This window comes from Lissotriton helveticus, chromosome 3_1, assembly GCF_964261635.1.
Source record: "Lissotriton helveticus chromosome 3_1, aLisHel1.1, whole genome shotgun sequence".
NCBI lineage: Eukaryota > Metazoa > Chordata > Amphibia > Caudata > Salamandridae > Lissotriton > Lissotriton helveticus.
Genome location: NC_136061.1, coordinates 413563721 through 413590571, shown reverse-complemented (window position 1 = coordinate 413590571; position 26851 = coordinate 413563721). Strand labels below are relative to the sequence as shown.

At 49.3% G+C, this 26851-nt stretch overlaps 1 protein-coding gene across 1 annotated transcript in view; it reads right to left on the bottom strand.

The window, feature by feature from the left end:
- KIAA2012 (KIAA2012 ortholog) overlaps window positions 1–26851 on the bottom strand; it is a 758941-nt gene that overhangs the window by 561764 nt on the left and 170326 nt on the right. Inside the window, exon 5 of the mRNA XM_078680227.1 lies at window positions 8242–8435. Coding sequence (XP_078536353.1) covers window positions 8242–8435 — 194 coding nt within the window. The remainder of the gene's footprint in view (window positions 1–8241; window positions 8436–26851) is intronic.

Sequence of the window (26851 nt, the reverse complement as noted above, 5' to 3'; positions counted from 1 at the left end):
AAAGGCGGATATCCGGTACAGCCAGCCCTCTCTCGTATGGGCCCCTTTGCAGTTTCCTAAGGGCTATTCTAGGACACCCCCCACTCCACAGCAAGGAGGGTTGTTCGACTCAATCGCCCTAAAAATCTGGTCTGGGACCAGGAAGTGGGCACATTGTAAAGCATAAAGCAAGCAAGGGAGGGCCATCCTTTTAAATAGAACGGCCCGTCCCATCAGCGAAAGCGGGAGAGACCTCCAATGCTCCACATCTCCGCGCAGCCGATCTAGTTGCACCGAAACATTCAGACGCAGGAATTCCGATTCAGAATGTGTGATCCAAATCCCTAAGTACTTAAAAACATCCTTCCAGGTTATAGCTCCGATTCTGCCGGCAGCCGGTGCTGTGGCCCCGCCAACACATGTCCCAGGGACTTACCCCAGTTTATGCGGTATCCAGAGTAAGTGCCGAACTCTCCCATGATGTCCATCAGCCTCTGAATGGAGGCAGCCAGGCTCTGCACATACAGGAGGATGTCATTGACGTATAAAGAGATGCGCTCCTCCCAGCCCCCTCCCAGATCGATACCCCACACCAAAGGATCCGTTCGGATCCAGTGCGCCAGAGGTTCCAGCGCTAGTGCGAACAAGGTGGGCGAGAGGGGGCAGCCCTGACACGTACCCCGGCCTTGGTGGAACTCTCTCGACAGCACTCCATTCGCCCTGACTCTCGCCAGCGGTGCAGTATATAGCAGCTGCACCCATGCTCGGAAGTGTTCTCCAAAGCCCACTTTTTCCAGAACTGTGTAGAGGTACTGCCACTCTATACTATCAAACGCCATATGGGCGTCTAGGGATAGCAGGGCCGCCGGCACCTCTGGCCTCGCAGATACCCCCTGCAAGACCCCAAACAGGCGCCGTAAATTGAGACGAGTGCTTCTGTGAGGCATAAAGCCCGACTGGTCCGGGTGTATCAGGGACTGTACAACCGTCCCCAATCTAGTGGCCAGGATTTTACCGAGGACCTTGGTCTCAAAATTAAGTAAGGATATTGGTCTGTAGGATCTGCAGTGCTCCTGCGGTTTGCCGGCTTTATGTATCACAACGATTGTTGCTGACCGTAAGTCTCTGGGAAGTACCCCCATCTGCTTGGCTTCATTAAACATACTGAGCATGTGTGGTGCTAGGCGGCTCGACACACAACCGAACGCTTCTGCCGGGAAGCCATTAGGCCCCGGCGCCTTCCCTGCCTGCAAGTCTCCCATGGCGGCCTCCACTTCCTGGACCGTCATGGGTGAGTCCAGGAGATCTCTATCAGCCTGTTCCAAGGTAGGAAACCGCAAGGGAGCCAAAAAGTCCTGGCATTCCTGTTCCTGTCGAGCAGTCTGAGACTGATAGATCTTCTCATAGTAGTGCGCAAATTCCACCGCTATTTCCTTGCCCGTGACTCGCACAGATCCATCAGCTCATCGTATTCCCGGGATCCAGTTACGATCCCGAGCTCGTCTCTCCAGCCAGGCTATCATTTAGTTGGCCTTGTCTCCCAGGTCATACACTCGTCTCTGGATTGCCAGGGCGTCTCTAATCTGCTTTTCAAGGAGCCGCTGTCTATGCACCTTATCCCGAACCTGCTCCGGGGACCCATCTGGTACATTCTCTAGAGCCTGAAGGTCCCGTTCTAGCCTGTCAATTAGTGCGGTTTTCTCCTTGCGGCGTTTCCCTACCTCCGCCTGTACAAAGTCCCTGGCCACCGCCTTGTACGCCTCCCACACTACCCCAGGAGAGCTGACAGAACCTACATTTTCCACAAAATAGTGGTCAACCCACTCCCTAAAGACTTCCTGAAACTCCTGATCCTTGAATAAAAAGGTGTCAAGATGGAGGGGGGACCAGTACAGTCCCGGTCCGGACCGCGCAGGTGTACTTCCACTGGGGAGTGGTCAGATCCCTCTCGCTCTGTGACATCCACCCTGGAACTAATCCATGTTTCCGACCTGCGTGAATATATGGTCAATCCTGGACCCTGAGCCGTGAGCTGCCGAAATATGAGTGTATTGTCGAGTCGTGGGGTTATGCGCCCGCCAGAGATCGACCAGTGCCATGGCTCGTACAAAGTCCCGGAGGTGACAAGTCCCACCCCTGGCAGGGAGTGTACAAGACCTATCGAGATCCCTCTCCATGACGGCATTCATGTCGACCCCCAGGAACAGGATCCCTGGTGACATGTCCAATAGCAACTTCCCAATATCGGGGAGGGTGGTACCGTGGAGCCCAGGCGGGATATACAAGGAGCAAATCGTAATAGTCCTACCCTCCCACTGAGCTGTGAGTGCCGCGTATCTCCCTAAGGGGTTCAACCATGATCTCCCGATCACAAGAGGTAGGGTTATCTTAATAAGGATTCCGACTCCCCTCTAGCTTGTAGTGAAGCCCGCATGCGCCCGCATCGTATAGCCAAATCTATTGAGGGCTTTGCAGTGGTTCCCCAGCAGGTGCGTCTCCTGTAGCAGGACGATATCTGGTGCATGTCTACGTAAATACTGGAGTACCATGGTTCGCTTAATCTTGTTTTGTAGGCCATTAACGTTCCACGATAATATACTAATGTGACTGGCGCGTGGTGTATGCATTTCGAGTAATTACCACCAATATTCGATGAGGCAAGGGCCTACCCTTCCCTCCCCCTCATTCCGTTTGCTCGCCATCAGTGCCAAAGGAGCCAAACCAAATACAGTATAAACAAAGCAAAGCAAAAGGAACAATCCCACACCCGACATTCCCCCAACCCCTAGAACAACCCCCCCTCCCTGCTACCCTGCCACGCCTGCCAACATGGACAGGCATCCCCCAACAAGCAGAGTGCCTGTAGCCCTTTAAAACGAAAACCATGGGGGGTGAGTACTGCTACCTAATCCCGCAACCTGAGAACCACCTTCGGCCCCACTCCGTAATCTGTAACTTGCCTCGGCCTGTCCAGTTGAACCCCGAGCTAAACACATGTGAAAGGATCATGACCGGGCCTCACCCCCCCAAATCCCCCCAAGACAGAGTTAGGCTAACATATGTGGAAACCCCTATCATATAAGGGCTCCCCCTCGTCAGGTCCCTCATTCCCCTGGTCATTGTCCAGGACCACCTCCGGTAACAGGGCAATTCAGAAACAAGAAATGTCAGTATACATCACATGCACTCCGGACGTCCTCCGTACTGCGGCTCAGTCCTTGCTCCATCACCCCATGTCCGGCGAGGCCGATAGGCTCCGGGCCCGGTTCTCGCAGGCGGGGGCAGAGAATTCCACCGGGGCTGACGTCCACCACCCGGGTAGCCAGCCGAGGAAGTTGGAGACGGAGACGCTGTATTCCTCCAGTTGCCCCCCGGCCCGGAGCTCGTGGCATCCACACGCTCTTCCAACCAGGAATGCACTTCCTCCGGGGAGGTGAAGAACCAGGATTTACCATCAACCAGAAGCTTGAGTTTGGCCGGGAAAAACATCATATATTTGATGCCCCTTTCTCGAAGCACTTTTTTGACCCCGTCAAAGGACCAACGCTCCTGCTGCAACTTCAACGTGAAGTCGGGAAAGAACCTGATGATGGCATTGCCCAGATGAAGATCCCCATGTTGGCGGGCAGCCTGCAGAATGGCGTCGTGGTCTCTATAGTTGAGGATTCTTGCAAATATCGTTCGCAGCGGGGCCCCTGGGCACGGCGGGGTGACCGGAGCACTATGAGCCCGACGATAGTGAAGAACTTCAAAAGGCGTCTGGGCCGCAGGTGCTTGAGGATGATGTCCTCCAAAAAGAGGTCCACGCTCGGCCCCTCCATCTTCTCCGGCACTCCCACCACGCGTATATTGTTGCGGCGGGCCCTCCCTTCCTGGTCCTCCAGCCGGGCTACCACCACCTTCTGGTGGTGCGACAGTCTTTGAACCTGCTGCTGTAATTGTTTCGAAGCACTTTGAAGTTCCGCAATGTCCGCAGCATTTTGGGTGGCCTTCTCTGATGTTTTATTTAAGTCCGCCCTCAGCAGTGTCATTTCTATGGAGACCTTGTCTATCTTTGACTCCAGCGTGGTTCCCAATGTCTGTATGACCTGCATGATCGACGATAAAGACGGCTCCTGCGTGCCCGACTGGGTGCCGGTCTGCACATCTGCTATGCCTGCCGCGGCGGCAGTGTAATTGTCCATAGTGTTTGTCTGGGTCATAGTGGATTTTTTGGGTCTCATGACAGCATTCACTGGTACCGGGCCCGCCCGTGGGCACAGGGGAGGGGGCGCCCTTCAATCTTCGGATGTGCCCCGCCGTCCGCTATCCACCCAGAGGGCGGGGGTAGTATAGATCACACCAGCTGCTCCTCCGGCCTGTGCTTCCCGAGGGCACCTCACCCCTAAGGCTGTTGCCCCTTACTCACGCTCCACAGATCAATGGAAGGGGGCACCACCTCCACACTCCCCTATCTGAAAAATCAACTCCACGCCTTTTGCCACCTGACTATGTCCACAGGGCCCCTGTAGCTTCAGTGGGGCCCAAGCTCCGTTCAAGCACCTACACGCCTAATTTCGCGCCACTTGTCCAGCGCCTCCTACAGTCACCGGTGGGTCACCGCGCTTAGGGCCCTTCAACTCCCAGGCCCGGATCTCTGGCTAGACAGTCCCAGGATGGGGTCCTACCTTCCTGCAGTCCGGAGTGCCACAACATTGTGCCCCAAGAAATGCCCAATGTCGGTCCCGGCTCTCGGATCTCTCCTGCTCTTGCGTTGTTTTCACCTCCGAGTCTTCCCGCTCCAGTCCTCGGGAGGAGGGGGTGGGGGGGACACTCACGCCCACCAGTGTGTGCCCCGCCACACTGGGCGCCGAATGTTTGCCGCAGGGCCCGGGTCCTGTCCGGCACCCCGCCTCGGCACCGAACCTTCACGGCCGGCCTCAGGGTCACTCGAGGCCGGCGTCCACACCACGATGTAGGCCTCACATAGGCCCTGAACTGCACCGGTCAGCGTGGGACAACCGCGCCGGCTAGGGAGCCCGGAAAAACACCTCCCGACACCGGAGCCCTTGCCGCATCCGAAGCCGGCCTCAGGGACAGCGAGGCAGTAGGAGAACTGACGGATGTTGGGGGCCTCAGGTAGTTCCTCGAAGGAGCTGCGTTAGAGTGCGGCCATCTTCGGTACCGCTCGGCCACGCCCCCCCATAGATATTTTTAAAGCTACCATTTCTCTGTGGGGCCCCCTTCTGGTCCAGGTACTTAATGCTAGCTGTGTTTCAGATTTTTTGCCCACCTGGGTGGAATCTACAATAGTGCCCATCTATAAAAAGGGGGATAGACATTACCTGGGTTGTTATAGACCCATCTCCCTTTTAGATTCATTTACTAAAATAGTGGGCTGAATAATCTTGGACCTGCTCTTTTTCTGGGCCGAGGACAACTCTATTTTATCTGATTTTCAATATGGTTTTCGTTCTGGCTTCGGAACAGTGGAACTGGGCCTAAATCTTTTAATGCTCACCGGGAAGTACACAAGAGCCAGGAAAGGGTATTTGTTCCTGGCCTTTGTCGACCTCTCGGCCGCATTCGACTGGGTGGTGCATTCCAAACTATGGATATTGTTGGGATAACTTGGGGTTGAAGAAAATATTATTTATTATCTTAAGCGTTTTTATAGGAAGGGGGAACGCACAGGCAAAATCCCAATTAGGAGTAGTGTCAGGCAGGGCTGTGTCCTGGCCCCATTCTTTTTTAACTTGTACATAAATGGTTTGGAGAAAGCCCTGTGCAATAATAGTCTAGATCCCCCATCTGTAGCCGGCCTCCCAATCCCGGCGCTTTTGTACGCTAACGATGCTGTGCTAATTTCTCGTACTCAAGTGGGACTTCAGCGCGTGGTGGATAGTTTTGCCCTCTTTATGAGTGAGTTGGGCCTAAGAGTAAATACATCAAAAACTTTCACCATGCACTGCGGCAGGCACCTAAAAACTAAAAGGGCCATTTTTATAGCAGGACAGAAACTTGAATCCACTAAGCAATTTTCCTACCTAGGTATACTGTTTAATCATAGTGAGTCATGGGGACAGGCAGTGGCAGCGAAAAAACTTGCTATGGTTCGCTCGACGGCTGCCCTCAAGACTTTCTCGAAGAAATTAGGCACCAGACCACCTGCGGAGTTAATTAAAATCTACAAAGCCAAATGTGTATCTGGTGCAATTTACGGTAGTGGGGTATGGGGGTTTGCAGACCCTATGCCCATCCAGGTAGTTGAGAACTCCTTTTTAAAGTTTATCCTCGCAGTTCCTAAGAGCACTCCTAATTATAACTGCCATGCACAATTGGGTCTTGCCTATATATCTGATCTCATCAAGCTTGAACCTGTCCTAATATGGCACAGGCTGTGGACTGAAGAAGAGACAAAGCTGAACAGAGATATTTTGACAGATATTCTGAAAGTAGAAGGAGCAATGAGGATACCTTGGCTGAGTTATGTATGCAAATTTTTAACGGATATTGGGAAGTTAGACTATTTTCTAAATCCCCTTACTATCTCACCCATGTCACGTAAGGACCTGAAAAAGGAGGGCCTGGCATTTTTGGATTCCTTAAGACTTACATCTCAGGTTTTCAAACCTACTGTCGTACAACATCAAATGTTATTAACTACTTCTAATATTCAACCCTATTTGATGTATGTCCCAGATAATTATGATAGATTCTTATTATCCCATTTTAGATTTGGAATTTTTCACAGATTGGTTAGTTTTCCAACAGTAAATAACTGGATGCAAGATTTACCGCCCTGCCCCTGTGATGATGCTTCCCACCAAAGCATTATGCATGTTATTTTATTTTGTAAATTCTATAACCAGATTAGGCATAGCCTTTTACTGCCGCTATTGAGAGAGATGGGCTTTCGGCAGTGCCGCCTGGCTATGTTAAGTATGCAATACCTGGATAATCATCTATGTGTTGCAACAATTACACTGTTTTTGAAAAAAGTGATGCGCAGTAGAAAGAGTATGATCACATAATGCACTTTAATGAGATTAGGATGTAACTAAACTGAAACTTTGCCATTAATGAATTTCTATGTACAACACTTAGAGATTGTAAAATTAATTGAAATGTATTTTAATGAAATGTTTGTATGTATACTTTTATGATTGCTTTTAAACAATCGAATAAAGTTATATTTGATTGATTGATTGAAGTCCCCTCAGGTGTCCCTTGCCTGAAAATTCCATGGCTAGTCCCAGTCCGAAAGGTAGCAAACAAACAGCCTGATAATCCCTCTGAGCAATATTAACGATAAAACAACATTGGTGATGGCCGTTTTCATCAAGTCATGGGGACGAGGGCAAGATTTCCACACTTAAATTATCACCTCATTATTTATTTATTTATTTATTTATTGCACTTATAGAGCGCGCTATCACCTCAAGAGGCATCCTGGCGCTGGCAGTCACAAAGCAAGGAGGAGAAAAGGCGGATGAGGCGGTTCATGCATGAAAAACAAGACAGCTGATAGTGCTGCAGAAACAGAGTGTCATATCGTACTCACAACAGTCTGTGGCGAGCCATCACTGTATGCGGACTATGCATTTATGTATTTTAGGATCTGTTGTTTACAGGGCATACTACTGGTCATGGTTTTTTTTCTACGCACATTTTACTGCTTTCATAAAGCAAACTACTCAGACACTAAGTTGCCCCTATTGTTTTTGCATATGTAAAAGAAGAAAGGGTGCCGTTATCCATGGTGCAACTTCACACAATTGACCCTTGGTGTCATTTGTGCTTTCTTGACTAAGCTTTCTTCTATATCACCACTGATGGAAACCTCACATTACATAAAAGACACTGATTTAGTAATTATACAAAAAGGATTTTACAGAGTGAACAATATATTATTAATGTATCCTCCCTATCTTTGGGTCTCCCAAATTTTATATTGTTTCCTTGATAAAAATGGATCACTCCCAAGCATATCAACAGAAGATGAAATCAACACCCTGATGGTCCCAACACATTTTCATGAGTGGTGTTCTTACTAGTTGACAAATGTGGCCAACACAGCACATGACCTACATCTCATTGTTCTATGTACAACATTTGGATCTCACTAGTTCCAGTTGCAATGAACACAACTCCATGTTTTACAGTGCTTTTGAGCACTTAATTTAATAATTACTACTCTGTCGAGTATAGGGAAGTCCTATTCAATGTGGTAGGAGATGTGGAGTATGTTGGAGTTAGTCTACCAAGATCTACAAATGGTACCTCTGGAAAATCAGTGTGTGAATCCTGTTCATGCCTTGTAGACGCCCTCTCATGCCGAGATGTCCTTTCCAGGCCCAGTGTTCTTCTAGCAGCTATGCTGGGTGCCGGTACTCGGGATCGCCAACCAGGTTCTTCAGATCCTTCCCTCAACTCTTCTTCACTCTCCTGTTCCTCAAGCACAGGACTGTAATGACCTGCAGGAAAGGGATGTTGTATCAGTTACAACGCTGCAGATAATTTTGGATTTCATATGTACATACTCATGTGATCCTGAAGTTCTTACTTGTCCTTTCTCTCAAAGTCCCAAGTGCCCAATCGTAAGCCCGGGTTAAAAAATGATCTTATTTAATCACCCACTTCTCACTCATCCTCATTAATGATTTTTCTTCCCTGCAACCTCTTCCTCCTCAGTCCTCTTTAGTGTTTGCCTTGAAAGTAAAAGTCTCCTCTCCCCTGACTAGAATTCATTGTAAGATAATCCGCTCTTCATGACGCGGGTAAGAGATTAGAACCCAGTGCCCAATGCCTGAGTGAGATTTGGATACTGAAAACTACAACCATGTGCTAGTCTGTAACACTACTGTGTGCATGATCAGTTTGCAGGCTGCTACTGCACAGCTGTCGTTTCTTCTCTCTCAATTTATGTGTTTCTACTCAAGGCTACTGAAAACAGCAACGGTTTTTTGGATAAAGCGTATCAGCATTTTGTTCTTTTGACAATAGGACATAGTCTAAGGCTCCCTTTATGAGTAGGGTGGAGGGCTATCATGCTATGAGTAGTCTGGTGTTTCTGGACCTTGAATTATTGGATCCAAAAACATTGCAACTATTTTTACCTGGTGGGGATCCACATCAAGTAAAACCACAGCTGGAGAGTGGCAGATGTACACCCTGGTCCCCTCTAGCACCATCGGGTGAGCATACAATACTGCCCCCCTCCCCAGCCAGTCCACAGCCCCCCCTAATCTGGGCAACCTTAAGGCTCATCAACATCCTGACTCATGCTGCACTCATATTCCGCTGACATTTACTGCAAGCACAGAACAGGCATTAAATGTCAGCAGTCCCAGGAATCATGAAAAACTGTGGAAATGGACCCTCTAATCTTGATCGCAGTGATCCGAAGTCAAAAACTGCATTGGTCAGATTAAAGTGGGACATACTGACACAAATGGAATCTTTACTTAAGGGTATTTGTTGTGCCCGCTTATGCCACACAAGGCTTCATAATGCTATCCAGACACTGCACTCTATATCTCCCCTTGGCAATGCTGTGGTCAATAAGAGATGAATCACGTTTTCAAACATTTCTGTAGACTCTGATGACCCTGAATCTATCTCAGCCTCAGTGGTAATGGGTGAGCACATCATGCAGCTGGCACCAGTACCAAAAAGGCTCTCCTTTGTTGAATTCCGTGCACCCAGTATTACAAAGAGGCTGCTGGCTGATCACAGGAGCTGCTTTGGTACATACTGTGGCATGCTGTCAGAAATACTTTCAAGGTTGCCTTAAATAGATACTTTTTTCATCAAATAGAACTGAATTCTTGTCATACATTACCTAAATGTTACTACTGCAATGCCTCACACATGGGGCTCATGAAATGTCTAATCATGCATATCAAGCAAGAAGGACAGTATATAACAAAAGTAAATGATCCACTAGATAGCAGTAACAACAATAACAACATGTACCCTTTTATTAGGATTGCCATTTGCTTTCAGTCTCGTCAAGAACCATTTTCAAAGCCCATTGTTTGATCCACTATACTCTTTGGCGATCTCTTCCAAAACAGTTAAAGGAGAAAATCTAAATATACAATTCTGGATCCCATCTCTATTCCAACTCAAGGTTTCACCCTTTAATTAAAATATAAATAAAACCCTTCCAGGTCTTTCAGGGTGTTACTATACAGGATAATCTGTGTACTAGCATATCGAATTTACAGTGTGTTTTTGAAAAGGTAATATCCAAGATAATCTGTTTTCATCTGCATAGCTGAAGATCTAAAACCCAAAATCATGAATCAGTTTCATGAGAGGCCGGTGGTCCATGTTAACACAGTGTGGTAACAATGTAGAGTGCCTGCATCCTTGGAGCTCCTTTCGTTTAGTCCTTTATTTCAAGTGATCTGAAGGAGTAGGTGATATTAACCATTAAAAAACTGATACCATGAGGCTTAGAATTTATAAGGTGCAATAAATAGCTCCTATTACAAGTTGAGCCTTACTGAAATTTAACAGGTGGAAATCCAAATGTGTGGACTTAGTTGCAGCCAGCAATTACCAGGTGCAATAAATAGCACACCAGTTGTAATTGTGTGCCATACACAAACAGGTGTTGGTACAAGGATCATTAATTTATGAGGCACTCATAACCAAAGTCTCAGACAGAAATGAAGCCATAGAGATTTTGCTGAACTTTGTCAGGCAAAAATGATTCAGCTCCCTTCAACTTATAAATGTGTACTAGGGGGTCGATTATGATGGCAGACGGATTGCCTCCGCAGGGCTTCCGGGGGCAATCCGTCCGCCATTCTCCCTGAAATGACCCCCAGCCACATTAGGATGGCTGGGGGGTCCGCGGCAGACGGCAAGACCGTCCGCCGCTTTTTCGCCGATCGCATTCGCGACCGGCGGAAAAAGTGCTCACATATGGTGGCGGTGTCTGCGAGACACCGCCAACCATATTAAGATGCTGGCGGTCCAATGCCTTTCCACGGCAGCATTGCCGCCGTGGAAAGGCATACGGTCTTTGCTTTGTTGTGGGCCGTTGTGGGCCCACAGGGTGAAGGGGGATGGGGGGTGCACATGGGGGGTACTTGCATGTATAATGCGGCAGGCACCGCGCGGTGCCTGCCGCTTTGTGCATGCAAATGCACAGCATGCATTCTTAACTTTGCGGCGGGTGCTGCTTAAAGCAGCACCCGACGCAATGTTAAATATACAGGATGTGACCGCCAGGGTGGCGGTCACATCCTAATTCCAACGGAGGGAACGCCGCTGCCCCTGTGGACGGTCCCTCCACCTCGGGGGTGGCGGACGGACGCAGGTCCGTCCGCCATCATAATCGACCTCTAGGTGTTTTGTGATGGCTGCCGATGTTAAAGGCCACAGACAGGTATGACAAAATTAAGGAACCTATACTGTCTCTATCTGTGATCATTCTAAGATGACCCAGCACCAATGTCTGGCATTGATCCAGTACTTGGTACACTGTTCAAGCTTGCTTGACATTTGTTCTGGAGATTGTCATTTCCAAGATACACTTGTCTTGTACCTGTGAAATTACAATCTGTTCCAGACATTTGGATGGATAAGATGAGTTAGATATTAGCCTACACTCTCCAGGATCCAATGGGCTAAGCCTAGCCTTCTTCTTTAGCAATGGAGCAACCACTGTCATTTTCCATTTTTGATTAGGACAGATGTTGAAGTTATTAAGGCAATGAGAATACTTTGAATGCATCAAGTCACCATAGGGGTCTGCTAAGATATTTCTGTCTGATGGTGATGGGATAGGATAAAAGCCATTCTGTATTTTGAATGCCCTTATTGTGAGGAATGTATACATAGTGTGAACTAAACATGATTGTGCAGTGTTAAGGTTAATGCTTCTAGTATCAAAATAACTTACGTATGTCCTTCAAATCAGTATTGAATCTCTTAATAACTGATTTACTTAAAGTTCCAAAGGCTCTGAAAACAAATTAATCTCAGCAATTCTGGGTCACCCAGGTGGTTTATAGAGGTTCTTGTGAATATTTGACACAATGTGTAATAATCTAATCATCGAGCCGTTGGACAAAAAGATTCGTATAAGAATCATCTGTTCTACCACATTCAATGTGATGCAATGTGACGTTAGAAACCTATAGATTAAAAGTATTCTTTGGAATATATTCTTTATATTCCAACTTTTCACTCCCATTAGTGATTGTACTTGTGAAAAAGTAGTTGTTGGGGTAGGTATGGCAAGGTCTACCCTCCTCTTAGGTTGGCAAAACCATCACCATCAACCAAGTGGTGCTTCATTTCTTGACTAACAAGACTGTGACTCTCTGGTGGATCTGGAGACTACTGTGATTAGCGGACTCCTACACATAAGTCCCCTGCTAAACTGTAGAATGATTCACTGCAATTACTTAGTGGTCTGCAACCAACTGTGAAAAGACTAGTTCAAACACATACTTGCTAATATATACTTGGTTCCCACCGAGGAATGTTGTGGTGGTTATGCTCTCAATATCCTGGCCCATCCACTGAAAGCACATTATGCAAATCTCTCTTCAGTGAGTTGTGATCCAAATTATATATGTCCCTGCATATGAACATGTTGGAGCACGGGGAAATCTTATTTTTCATGCCTTCTTACGCATTCTGAGATCTAGGGTTGTGATGGTCTACAACGAAAACACTATATTCCTATTTTACATTAGGAAATAAAGGGCAACTCACTGCCCAAGAATTTATCAACAGTTTCAGTTCAGTGAGTTCGGCATTGCAGCAAGGCATGGCAGCTACTTTTTAAAGCATGGATGAAGTCGGCAGTTCCCCAGGGTTCCAACTTTTGAAGGGGCCCTAGGAAAGTGAGGTTTTTCTCAATCTCATTTCTGTGTATTTCACTATAACAGCCTTTAACATATAAGTCAATATTGCTTGTATCATGGTCTTGAATTGATAGAAAATGAGTAATAAAATTCTAAGTAATTACGAACAGAGGCCCCAAAATATTTCTTGCCAGTTGCCCTGAAAATCCTTAATATAACACTAAAGGCTGGCCTCCCACATTCTGAGCATTAATAATGCCAAAGCAAGCAGCCAACGCAACAATCCCTACTCTTCGCATGAGTGGGAGATCTTCCCGAAGTTGTCACCCTTCCTAGCTACCTTAAAGGAAATTTAAATTATATTAAGGTTTCGGTTGTCCGGATAACACATTCTATCTTTGCTTTATTTGTTACAGAAGCCACTCAGCACACATCGTCAAACATTAATAACAAACCCAACTACATTTCCATAGGTCTATGTGAAAAAGTAGTCCAGTAAAAACAACAAATCACAGATCATCTCTGTCCTGTGTAAATGCTGGCAACACTCTCCTCTTGATTGACTTCACTATATAAAAGCTGTCATTACTCCTGTTTCTCATCTATTCATGTGCCTGGAAGAAACAATAGACAGATGACATCAGGTCATCTCTATCTATATATCATCAAGAAAGAAAACCACATTTGTTTAAAGTATTGAAACTTTCATTAAGTTAGCTAGGAAATGTTTCATTCTGTGTCAGGACCGGCAGGGAGCATTATGCTAGTTCAACGCTTGCTGACCACCAGTGAAATCAAAATCCAACACCGAGTTCAAATAGAATTGCTTGAAAATAAGGTGGAACGACTAGTCTGCTGCATCCATAATGTCATCAAGTCTCACACCCAGCAGGACCCATGAGCACTCTAGTCGAGTGAGCCTGGATACATCATACCAGCTTCCTGTATCACCAATGTCACACCTAGGCTATATCTAGAGTCCACACAGACAGTCCCAAGCATCCCTGAAACCTAAGAGCATTCATACTTATAAAATAACCACAATCACTTAGAAACAGGCCAAGGAGAAAGAGGGTAGATGGGAAGGGTAAGAGAGAAACACCGAAGAGCTAGTTGAATGAAGCCACTATCACACCCAGTAAACAAAAGGCATACACATTCAAGGTTTGAATATTATTACAGCTACAAAATTAGCAATTCAAAAAATGTACAGTCATTTGTATTCCGCTGACTACCTGAAGGCTATGGGACACTTTGATAAGAAGCTGAATCCAGAGATTCCAGGCAAATGAAGCTGAAGGGGGAAGAGTGAGAGGTAAGTAGCAAGAAGACAGTGATTACTGCCTAGTGAAGCTACCGCAGGAACATGAGAAAACTAAGATGCAAACAGGAATGGAGCCAGATGCAGACTGGAACAAAGAGCAAATAAGACCATGAACATGCACAATTGTCAGGTAAAGACTGATTGAGAATGCAGCCCCTTAATACGGTTCTGCCTATTATGAATCGGAAGGGAAACCTGGACACAATCTTGTCTTGCTTTGACCACTATTCCCTAAACCAGAAATTTCTCCCATCTTGTTATGGGATGGATACCAACACTTGCATTCATGCTCCTCAACCAGATTCTCCCTGGCAGCCACAAGCACCATGTCGGTCTTTGGTTCATGAGTCTCCCATGGATCCTCACCCCTGCGACTTACTGTAAAGTAAGTGCACTACAGTGGGAGAGGAGATGGGAAAAAAGATTTATCTGTGGATATCAATAACTAATGTACGCCTGGATGGCACAATTCCTCTGTCATCTTTTCATAGCCTTTGATACCCTGAATCGCACATAATTTTAGGAAGTCTGGAATAGATGTTGTCCATCTGGTGACATGACATGTAAGTCTATACGAGGTAAACATCATGCCCAGTGCACTTACATGTGACATCCTTCTACAAGAAGCCGAACACAGTATAATGGCCAGTTTTCCTAACAGTGCATTTCTATATTGTTCTGGAGGCAGGATAGGAACAATTTCAGAACTTTATTAGCATCCAACAGCTGGAAGCACCCATGTCCTAGAGGGGCAGACAGTGAGTTCAATTGTAGCAAATTTGTTACCTGCAGCTGCTCCCCTACAGAAACTATTTCCATAAAAATGGGTCCTGCTGAGGCTGCTGACAGAAATGTATTAACTGACCTAAGTGCCTGACATGAAGCATCCAGATCTGATGGAAAATTCAGCACATGGACAAGTGTGGATCGTAATGGATCCATTCTCCATTCCTCACAACAACCAGCACAACTTCTCAATGCCAATCCATACCTTTAAGCCGTGCTGTCAGCCTATGCTATTTTGATGAGTTCTGCAGCTTGTCTTGAATGGCTTAGGATCCCTTATGTTTCTGTAATCCTCCACAACTGGAGGTTGAGAGTTCCTGTCATTCCCATTCGTAATTGGAACCAAGAGGGTTTATCAAAAGATACTTTCGATTAGAGAGAGCAATTGGAGAATCCTAAGAAAGTTGTATGAGAATTCCAAACCAAACTTGAGCTCTCCATATGAATGTGATGAGGTCCAGATTTGCCTTCTGTCTCCAAACTTGTGCTGTCACCCTTGTAATCATAGTGAGCAGAAGGAATAATTATTTGCATACCTTTCCTCATTCCTGCATAAAACCTATTAATATATTAAACATATTAATTTGGCATAAACCCATCTTATCATGTGAGCATGAAAAATCCCAGCATTTAGCCTCCACGTTCCGTCAATTTGCTACATCAGTCTTGCACCCTGAAAGATACTTTGAGTCCTATCTATCATGGTAGCAGAAGTCTTCTCCTCGGCAACCCAGGTTGGGCTGCCGCCTGCTCTGTGCCTTCAGAAATTAATTCTAAAGTAGGAATTTGTTTGTGAAAAACCAACAATAATGGTCACTACACTCTGGGAGTTTTTATCCAGGTTGTGGGGGCTAAGTTGTTTTACCTGTCCGTGACTACTAGGTTTTTCCCGGTGGTGACTGACAAAAAAGAGACATCACATCATCCACTCTAAATAGAGAGGGCTGTTAGCTCCTACTGACTGTTCCTACTTACTTAAGTGCGATGCGTCCATTAAATGGATTACATACCCCTGAAATGTCACATTGCAATTGGCAGTCCGATCAGCCTTCTCTTCAAGGTGACAAATCCCAAATCTTGTAATAAGGTGATCGCCATCTGTAAAAGTTGGAGGAGTTGGTGCAACGACTTTTAGCGAGCACTAGAGTCCCGACGACAGGACAAAGTTAAGAACCCTGAATTCGTAAATCCAGAATAATTGTAGAAATCTGCAGTGCAGTGCGCAGGAAGCTGGCTCTTTGAACAGTTTACCAAAAAGAAGTATACTGTGCAAAGAGTACAGGTATTCCCTTATGAGTGGACAGGATCTAGCTCTAGCAATACCAAGGTTCCCTTTTAGGGGGTAGTGTAGTGAGCCAGCTTTAGGCTTATCAGAGAGGAGTGTTAGAAATTTACAATAAACACAGTTGATAAATGGTACACAAGACTCAATAAGGAGAGGCACACCAATTTATAAAATTATCATGTATCTTTATATATATTTAGGCACCAGAATCAATACGACCAGGTAAGTACATTGAGAGATTCAAAAGTCGACACTTTGCAATTTTTATAGGTGGGAGTGTTATCCTATGGAGGAAAAAACATACTGCATACAAGTTATTTACAGTGACTCACGGGACAAATCCTCAGGACTTAAGGTGAGTACAGGGCAAGGTCCAAGGCAGCACCAGCAGGTCATCTCCAGAGGCACTAGGGCGGCCAGGTACAATGGTGCAATATAGCTTCGGCCAATGTTAGTCAATGAGATTGGTCCAATCAAAAAGAGGCTACGGGTTTGGACTGGAAAGTCAGTCAGTCTGACCCTAGAGGGGGGCTAAGTCCTCACAATGGTCAGGGACATGGGGACTCCTTCAGTTCACTTTCAGTCTGGCCAGGGGCGACGGGTGCTGATGTGTCTTGAGGAGTCAGGTTATTCACAACCAAGTCACTAGCTTTCAGGCTGCAAACAGAGGCTGCAGGCGTCGTTGAGGAGTCCCCTCCTGGCAAACCCAAGGTGGGCTTCTTCTGTGGACTACACTGGCACCGTTGGCCCCCTTCAAATCCGGCTAGGAGCGATGGGTGCAATGGTGCTGCCGGTGTCGGGTTTACGCAGTCCTGGAGTCCTCACAGTTCTTTTTTTGGTACATGCAAGGTGCAGGGAAACAGCTCTGCTGCTCCACAGGATTTCCTAGGTCTTTGTAGAGGAGCTTGCGGTTCTCCCATACATTTAGAAGCACAGCAGCTTCCTGGACAAGTCTCGTTTGGTGCAATTGTTTGGATAGACAAACAGTTTGGCAGGGTTGGTGTCAAGTCAGCTGCTTCTTCCTCAGTTCTTGCTTTATGCTTCTCTTCAGTCCTTCTTCTTTAGGGTCGGCAGGATCTGATTTCCCCTGTGCCAGGGCCTCCCCTAAATACTAGATGTAGGGGAGTGTAGGGTAAATTACCACTTCCTGTTGGAAGTGGGCATTAACCTGTCCCAGAGTTCCTAATTCTGCCACCACAAAGATGGTAGATTCTGAAATTTCGCCTCCAGTTCAGGTAGCCCACCTTAGGGGTGGAACTAGCCTGAAGGTGATAACGCCTTTCTGACAACTTATTTTCCCAGCTGTTCAGGCGCAAAATGGGCCATGGTCAAGGGAGGGAAGCCAGATTTGCATACCAAAGGCGGCAGGCTCTTTTAAGCCCTCTGTGTTGGAATAGTAATGTGTAGGTCATCCAGTAGAAGGGGCTGTAAAGCACCCTCTGCCAGAGCAGGTTGTTTTTCTGACCTCCTTAGAGTAAAGGCCCTTACCCCTGGGGGTCAGAAACTTGTCTGTGGTGGCATGCTGTCTGGGACCAGTCAGTCAGCACCCTAGTAGTTGGTAGGTTTTTAGGTGGTACCTCTAAGGTGCCCTCTGAGTGCATATATTAATAAATCCATCACTGGAATAAGTGTGGCCTTATTAATATGATATGTTTGAAGCCTAACATCTTTAGATTCAGTAAAGCCATCATGTAGCTGGGGGGGGCGTGGCTTAGCAAACCACGATGGCGGCTGCTGACTGCTGAGGCTCCTTGTGCGGGCGGCCCAACGGTCCGTTAATTCTCGTCCTTTTGGGGTCAAAACACCCCCTCCAGACGCCAGATCACCTGCGGCACCGGGAGCACCAGAGAGACCCGGGTCCCCCACGCTAGAGGAGCGGGAATATCAGTGCCGCCCCGGCTCCGCGGACCCGAGCCCAAGATGGCGGCGACCCGTCATTGACAAGGACGGGGGAGAAAAGTCGCTACCCGCCCTGACCTGCGCTGATCGGCGGGTGTGAGAGGTCGTTTCCTACGACACGGTGACCTCCTCTGCCAACGGACATCGCGCTCGACAGTATCTCCCGACGCTGGCGGACCGCCGGTATCATCCCCAGGAGAGACGGAGACAGCTGGTGAGCGCTGGACACCACCGCTCTGCTGCGGACCCCTGCGGGAGGCAGGGGAGGCCCTATCCCCCCGACACACGCCGTAACCCCGGGTGGAGCCGGTGGTTCGGTTCTCACCCCCACCCCCTGGGGAACCAGATAATAGGCAGGAGCCTTCAAAACCAGAACCTGCCTGATTCCAACATGGCGCCCACGTTGGGACGCCGCCGGAGCGGAGAACACTCCCGGCCCTGAGAGCAGACATTTGGGGGTGAGTGCTGCGCCCAGCAGGCTTCCTCGCGCCCCCCCCCCCCTGCAAGTTTCCCCTGACAGCCTGGGCACCTTACTGGCAAGCCGACCGTCAAAATCGCCTCTGCCTGACCTTATGATGGCGGCCAAAGTCGACTGATTTGGGCAAGGATTCAGCCCTATCCCTGGATGCTCCACAGTAGGCGGTACCCCCGGGGGTGCACTTGATTATCTCTGCTGGGCTGGCATCAGACTGCTATCGAGGGGTGATCCTCCGCCACATTTGCCAGCGCAGGTGCGCTGAGAAGACCGACGCAGGATACACTGTGTGTGGTGGGCCCCACCTGACGAGCGCGGCGACACGGTGGGGCAGCCCCAGTTGGGGTGCGGGTGATCTCAGGACACACTACGCCCCCTACCACAAGAAGGCGGCGAGCCATACGACTGCAGCGCAGGGGAGCGACATACCGACCTCACTCCCGTGCCTGAAGAGGGACACTGCACCTCGGATCATCGCCATGGGGAAGCCAAGAGCCACACAGCAGACGGCGGTCCCTGAAACAGCGCCGGAAAACCAACCCAGCACTAGCAACCTCACCAAAACGCCCTCGCCACAACCGGACCCTACCATATCTGACAAACAGAGTCCCGGCGTCCATTGAACTCTCCAGGGCCTCCATGGAAGAACGCCTGGGCACTCTTACCACAGACATGAACCTAATCCGCGACGACCAGCGGAAACTAGCGGATAGGTTCCGGGAGGGGGAGAAGACTCTAGCAGATGTACAACCAACTCTAAAGACCCAGCAACTAACGCTCCGGACAGCCATGGACCGCCTGGCAACAATGGAGGACCGGGTGGATGATTTGGAGGGACGCTCTCGGCGCTGCAACATACGTGTGCTGGGACTGCCGGAGGGGGTCAAAGGAACACATCCCATCGAATATGTTCAGGCCTGGGTAAAATCCTTCACACCGGCTAAGGACCGCACCGCTTTCTTCTCATTGGAACGGGCCCACCGGGTCCCGACCGGGAAACGGATACCCGGTAACGCCCCTCCCCCCCTGCTAGCAAAATTCCTCCATTTTCAGGACCGGGACGCTGTGCTACGGGCAGCCAGACGAGCAGGCCCCCTACAGGTCGAAAACCAACCTGTCATGATATTCCCGGACTACGCCAAGGCGGTACAAAAACTTAGGGCATCCTTCCTGGAGGTGAAGCGACGCCTACGGAAGAATGACATTCAGTACTCCCTGCTATTCCCTGCCCGCCTGAAAGTAATCCACGCAGGCTCCACGCATTTTTTCTCAACAGCCGAGGAGGCCTGCGACTGGGCTGATCTCCATTGCACACGCGGATCGGCTTCAACCCAGTCATAGAAACGCAACCACAGGACCCCCCGCAATAGAAAGAGAGCCACACAACATACACAACAGCAAGGACGACAGAACTGGAGAGATCCTACCGAACGTCAGGAAGTTGAATCCCCGGACCTGGAACAGCTCATGCAGGAGAGTCGCAGGGCCCTCCAGGCCGTGGTGGACCTCGGGGCTCCCCAATCGGAGGAAGAATTTGAGGGGATTCCTCATCTTTTCTCATCGAGCAGTGAAGAGGACAGTAATCCACTCCGTCCCACAGTTGATTCCGTTACTATGGCCCAGGTCACACCCTTAATCGCTGACTCTGCTCAATAGCGGTATTACCGGTCACAAATCGACAACATGTTCAGCTGGAGAACCACGAAGGGTGGGCGCCCCACCTGGGGACAACCTACTATCCCTGTCCGGACACGTTGGACAAGCTATACCCCGAATAGACGACCATTTCTCCTGCTAACGCCCCGAAAGGACCTTGCCTCGCAGGCTCTGCCAGCCACCCCTATGATTTGACTGTTCGCTCCCTAGTTCTAGGAGCGCTAGTTTGGACGTATCGAGCTTGCCGATGCGCCCCCATGTATTGGGACTGTTATACCATTCTGTTGCTTGTTCTGTTTACCCCTTTCCCACATCCCTTACACCTCACAGAAGACATGAGTATTAGGGCAGGCTACACACACAGAGGGGACAAACGGGGACTATGTCCAGGCGCGGCGCCACCTCACTCACACTCATACCTCTACGTCCCACGTCCGAGCAGCCGCATCTAGGCGCAGGTCGCCCTCCACATACCTACCAATGCAGCACACAATGTTAACATACTCACCCTGAATGTGCGCGGTCTGCACACGCCGCGCAAGAGGTACACAGCCTATGCATACATTAAGCGCCAACAAGCCCAATTTGTGTTCCTGCAAGAAACGCTTCTCACTGTGACCGAGGCAGACAAACCGAGATCCCGCTGGCGAGGTACCATTTGCGCCACATCATACTCTGCATTCGCGCGTGACGCGCTCATTTGGGTTCGCCCTGATACCCCCTTTCAGGAGATGCGCAGGGTGGTAGATAAGGAGGGGAGATATGCCCTACCGGAGGGTATACTGGACGGGTAGCAGGTCCTATTAGGTAGTATTTACGCACCCAACATAGAACAGGACAGATATTGGGATTCCCTCCTGGGGGTACTGGCCCAATTCGCCGCTATCTCGGGCGGGGGCGACTATAACTGTGAGCTCGATGTTACACTTGACAGGTCCCATCCACCGCCTCCACGTTCCCCAACCCACGCGCGTTCTGACTGATTCCGCCGCTGGGTCAAACACTGGTCACTTGTAGACGCATGGAGAGCCCATCATCCCCACAGTCGGTTGTATTCGTTCCACTCCATCCCACATAATCTGCGGACGAGGCTCGACAGGTTCCTATGTACCCCGTCACTAATACCCAAGGTCCAACACACGGACTACTTAGGTCGCGTGGTCTCGGACCATGACGCACACATCCTCAGTATCCGTTGGAGACCACCCCACCCTCCGGTGCCCACCTGGCACCTCCCAAAAGACTGCCTCACTGATCAGGTGTTTCGACATGACCATGCGCAGACGGTCCAAGAATACTTTACCCACAACACCGGGTCCGCCACCTCCAGACTTATCGAATGGGACGCATTCAAAGTAGTTGCACGGGGCGCGTGTATCAAACAGATACTGGGGGCCCACCGCACACTCGAACACACACTCGCCGACTCGGAGCGTACGATGGCGACACTCACCAAAAAGGAAGACGCCCAGTCGGCTACGACGGTCCAGGTGGCCGAGGCAAAAATGAAGTACGCCCCAGCTCTAGCAGACTTGCAAAAATTCAATTTCCGAGCATATGCTGCTCGGGTGCACAGAAACCGTGATAAAACAGGCACACTACTGGCATGGTTGGCGCGTCAGGACACAGACGCGGCACCCATTACTGAAATCCGAACCCCCGCGGGCACTCTGGTGCGCTCTCAACAGGACATACTCGATACGTTCCGACACTATTATTCCGCCGTGTACAGTGCCCAGACGCACCTTCGACAGGAAGTGGTTTCCCAGTTCCTGGACCCGCTGCCACTCCCTCATATCACGGAGGCAACCAGGGATGACCTGGATACGAAAATAACAGCGGCCGGCATCTCCAGTGCGATACGCTCCCTGGCTCGTAACAAGGCCCCTGGCCTGGATGGGCTACCTCTTGAGTACTACAGCACCTTCTCCACACTGCTGACCCCCGGTTGACCGCCATGTTTGCGGACTCCCTCGATCGGAGGGAACTCCCACAATCGCTCCGGGAATCGGTAATTGTGTCCTTTCTCAAACCACACAGAGACTCACAACAACTGTCCTCCTACCGCCCCATCATGCTTTTCTCAGCTGACTGCAAACTCCTCAGGAATATCTTTGCCACCCGGTACAAGCAGACCAAAATGGATTTGTTCCCTGCAGGAACACGTCTCAGAATATCAGACGAGTCTTTCATGTGCAGGGTCAGGTGGGGGATGCCTTTCCACGCGCGGCCTGCATTATTCTAGATCTCGAAAAAGCTTTCGATACAGTGACCTGGCCGTACCTCTTTGCAGTTCTTCGCCGGACGGGTGTAGGCCCAACCCTTTTACAATACACTCGGCTTCTCTACACTAACCTTACATCTTGGGTCAGACTTGGCAGATACATCTCGGGCCCGTTGCAAGTTGCGAGGGGACCAGACAGGTGCCCCTTTCACCACTGATCTTCGCCCTGGCAGTTGAGCCATTGGCGATCCGCTTACGCCAGGAGGGCACAGCCTGGGGCATCCCCATAGCGGATACGATCCACTGCGTCTCCATGTACGCGGCTGACCTACTACTGTTTGTCTGGGACATCACCGAGGACCTAACCCCCTTATGGACGATCCTGTCCGAGTTCGCGGAGGCATCTGGCCTCCGAGTGAATTGGGAGAAATCTGTGGTGTACCCCCTACACCATTCCCTTGTCCCTTGGGAGGTCCGGATAGGTACGCAGAGCCTCTCTTGGACCACGGGCGCCCCTCGATATCTGGGGGTCTGCCTTTATCGATCGCCCGCCAACATTTACGAGGACAATCACGGTAGGGTTCTCGCCAGCATCCGCGCCTCGGTGGGCTTCTGGAAGAACCTCCCACTGGCCCCTATCGGTTGTGTTGCGCTAGCTAAAATGATAATTGTCCCCGGACTATTGTATTACTTCACCAACCTTCCGGTCGTGCCCTCGTCAAGCTTCAGGTACCCACCACACAGGGGGTCTAGGTGCTCCCGCCTTCGAGTCATACTACCTGGCAGCGCAACTCCAGTGGCTGTCATACTGGACGGCGGGCAGACACTCTGGGGAGACCCACACAATGCGCGGCCCTATCCCCATACCGGAGCTCTGTTGTCTGTGGCTCCCTGGCACCAGACCCCGCAGAACCTATCCCTTGCAGGTGTCAGTGGCCCGCCAATGTATGTTGCGAATTCACCGTATGGCACCAGGAACTCCATGCTATTTCCCATGACTGCCACTAGTGGGTTGGCCTCGAGGGGACACATATTTCACAAGCGCCATGGTACGCACATGGACGGGGTCTGATGTCACGGAGGCGGAGTCACTGTTCGCAGAGGGCCAGCTTCGCCCGTACGACCGACTCATAGAGGACCACGACCTCCCCCCTGGACAGTTTCTGACACATCGTCAACTCATTGACTGCTTTCGCCCACACTGCGACCTAACAGCTGGCGAGCCCGAGACGCACCCCGTAAACCACACCATTCTTTACATGCGTTGCGGCAGACACCTTGTTACTTGGCTGCATAAAGCGATCAGGAAGATCACACACACACCACTACTTACCCTGAGGGCTACCCGGGAGGATGAGCTCGGATGACAACTCCACGACCGGGAGTGGGATAGAGCACTAGAATTCCCAAAGAAAGTCTCGAGAAACGTAAGGTTAAAAAATATACAATACTACATTTTACACAGGGCCTTCCAGTCCCCTGTGCGCCTCCAGCGGTTCTATCCCGGCACTCAATTCTTATGCCCCCGATGTCACTCCCCGGACGCACACTTCCAACACATGTTCTGGAGCTGCCAAACCCTTCAGTCTTATTGGTCACTCGTTCTCGACTCGATATGCACCCTCACAGGTCTCACAGACCTGCGTTCCAGTCGCAATGGGGATTTTCCGTAGACCGAAGACGCGCAAGGTGCAGGTCAGATACGCTGCTCTGTCCCTGCTTTTAGCCAAAAGGAACATAGCCATGCACTGGCGGGCGTCGGCAGGACCCTCTCTCGAAGCATGGGTGGGCGTGGTGAGTAAATGGGCCGCGGCAGAAGAAGACACCCTAAGTGACGAGGAAGCGAAAGGCCAGCAAAAACACCCCATGTCTTTGGAATGGGCCACACTATCCCACCAGTTTCTGTTAGCCCACAAGCGCGACACTTAGAGCACCTCTCAATGTGCCACCACGTCCCTGACTGCGCCAACGCCTCATTAGGGTGTACATGACCTAGTCCCCCCCCCACCCCGCATCTCACCCAGCCTCTCCGGCTCACGCCCGTGTCTCTCTCCCCCCCTTGCCGGCTCCCCCTCCCCAGCGCCTTTCTGGCAGATGTGCCCAATGCAACATGTCTAATCATGCTCCCCTGACTTAGTCTTCGCCCCTCTACCTCCCCCTCTCCCTTCTTCCCCGGTTCTTTTTTTCTCTCCTTATTGGGGTATTTTCTCTCCTCTTCCTTGTAGTTACATGGCTTATGTTTCCAATCTCCTTCTTCCCACTCATGGTTCCCTGTTTCTTTCCCCCATTGTGACCCCCCTACTCTCATGCTGCGCCAGTTATTAGCGGGTCTATGCCTCCAATCTGTGCAATCGCAAATTATTGTATACATCCTGTTTGGCACGTTTGTACTGTTATAACATCTCTAACAGCAAAATGATGTATCGTAAGAGTTTTTCATTTCTTTGGAAACACAGTTAATAAAAATATTTTTTTTAAAAAGGCGATCATGTAGCTGGGGAATCATGTTTGAACAGTGCCCAGTACATGTACTTTATTTATTTATTTAATGAGTTTTATATAGCACTGGCTAGACCCGTAGGTATCAGAGCGCTTTACATTAGTTTACACAATGTTACAGAAAATGATAACAATTACACATTACATAAAAAATAAGCAACACATTGAGAGAGGAAAGAAAGGTGAGACAAATAGAGGATAGGGGGAAAGGGGTAAGTGTAAAGGAAGAGGATGAGGATGAGTGAAAAGATGGCAGGAGAGACGAAAGGAAGTCTGCCCAAAGACCGACTTGGTAGGTGACGTCCGAGGAGGGAATCCACAGACCGTCTCCCCTATAGCTAAACAAGGTAGCTCCATCGGGCATTAGTCAAATAGCTATGTTTCAACTGACGAGGGAAAGTTCACAGAAGAAAGTCCAGTGGATAAACAGGGTGGGAACTATGAGCAAGGACAGGTGAGGGCAAAGGTCAATAGCTGGAAAGAGGAGAAGAGTAGAGTGGAGAGGGGTTGGGGGTAGGGTGATGGGGTAGGAGGGAGATGTGGTTAGGAGAGACGCAGGAGAGTTTGCCCAAAGACCGGCTGGGAAGGTGATGATCAAGGAGGGAATCCATAGCTCATCTCCCCTTTAGCTCGCGTAGTAGCTCCACCGGGCATCAGTCAAAATGCCTAGGTCTCACCTATTGAGGGAAAGTTCTCAGAGTATATATCCTGGTGGGTAAGCAGGAACAGGGTCGGGTGAGGGTTGATCAAGATCAGGACACTGACCAATGATTTTAGACCAGGAGAGCTAGAGCATCGAGGAGGGTCCCACTGAGGCGGCCATCTTGAGGTCAGGCAAGGGGGATGAGTCTTTGAAGTTAGAATTCAGTCCGTCCCCATTATTCTCTATAATCCAGAAGGAAAGTGGGTGTAAGCTAAGCAACGGATCGGCAAGGGGACAGAGCCAGGGACCGCATGTCTTTAGAGGGGGTGAGTGATGTCGAGAATATCCGCCCGTGGAAGAGACAGCTGCCATTAGCAGGTCAGGTGGGGTGTCTTTCTCGCTTATTCATAGCGCTAATCATGGTCATCCCCAAAGGTCAGAGCAGTAGTTGTAGTTTCAGTTAGATTTTGCAGCCTTTACACTATACTTTATATGGCTTCCCTGATTACTTGCACTGGCAGCAATTGGACTGACCAGCACAGGGGTATTTCTGATATGCCCTCCCATGGAGTATGCTGCACCCCGCCTTAGGGCTGTAATGCCTGCTGTAGGGGTGACTTACACAAGCGCCCTGCAGTGCCTGTGGGAATGACACACAGTGATGTATGCATTGTTGTGTTTTCTGCACCAAGACACGCTGCCTGCAATGGCAGTTTGCATGTGCTTGACCTTAGGGTGGAACAATTGATGCTGCAGATCTTAGGGACCCACTTTAGCCTCCTTGCCCTAGGTACCAGGGGTACCATTTACTAGAGACCTACAGGGAGTGCTAAAAGTATTGCCAGTTGGGGAAACAATTGTACATTTTTGGGAAGGAAATCTGGCACAGGTGCTCTGGTTAGCAGGAACCCAGTGCACTTCCAGTCAAAACTGCATCAAATACCAGGCAAAAGGTGGGGGTGACCATGTCAAAAAGGGCACTTTCCTACACAGTTGAACTATGGAAATCTTCAAGAATGCTTCATAGTTATGTGTCAGATTTTCAGCAATAGATCTAAAATATACCAGAGCGATTTTCGTTTTCTGCTTCACAAACTTTGCCATGAAAGTGCCCATTTAGCCATCTTTTTCCTGTGTCATCACTACCTTAACCCCTGAGTAGGATGCAGAATTACTAGTCTTTCACAGTTGACCAACCAAATACATGGTCGCCTGATCAACTGGAGCCTACTTAAAGGAGCCAGGGTGATGTATATTTTCTGGATGGAT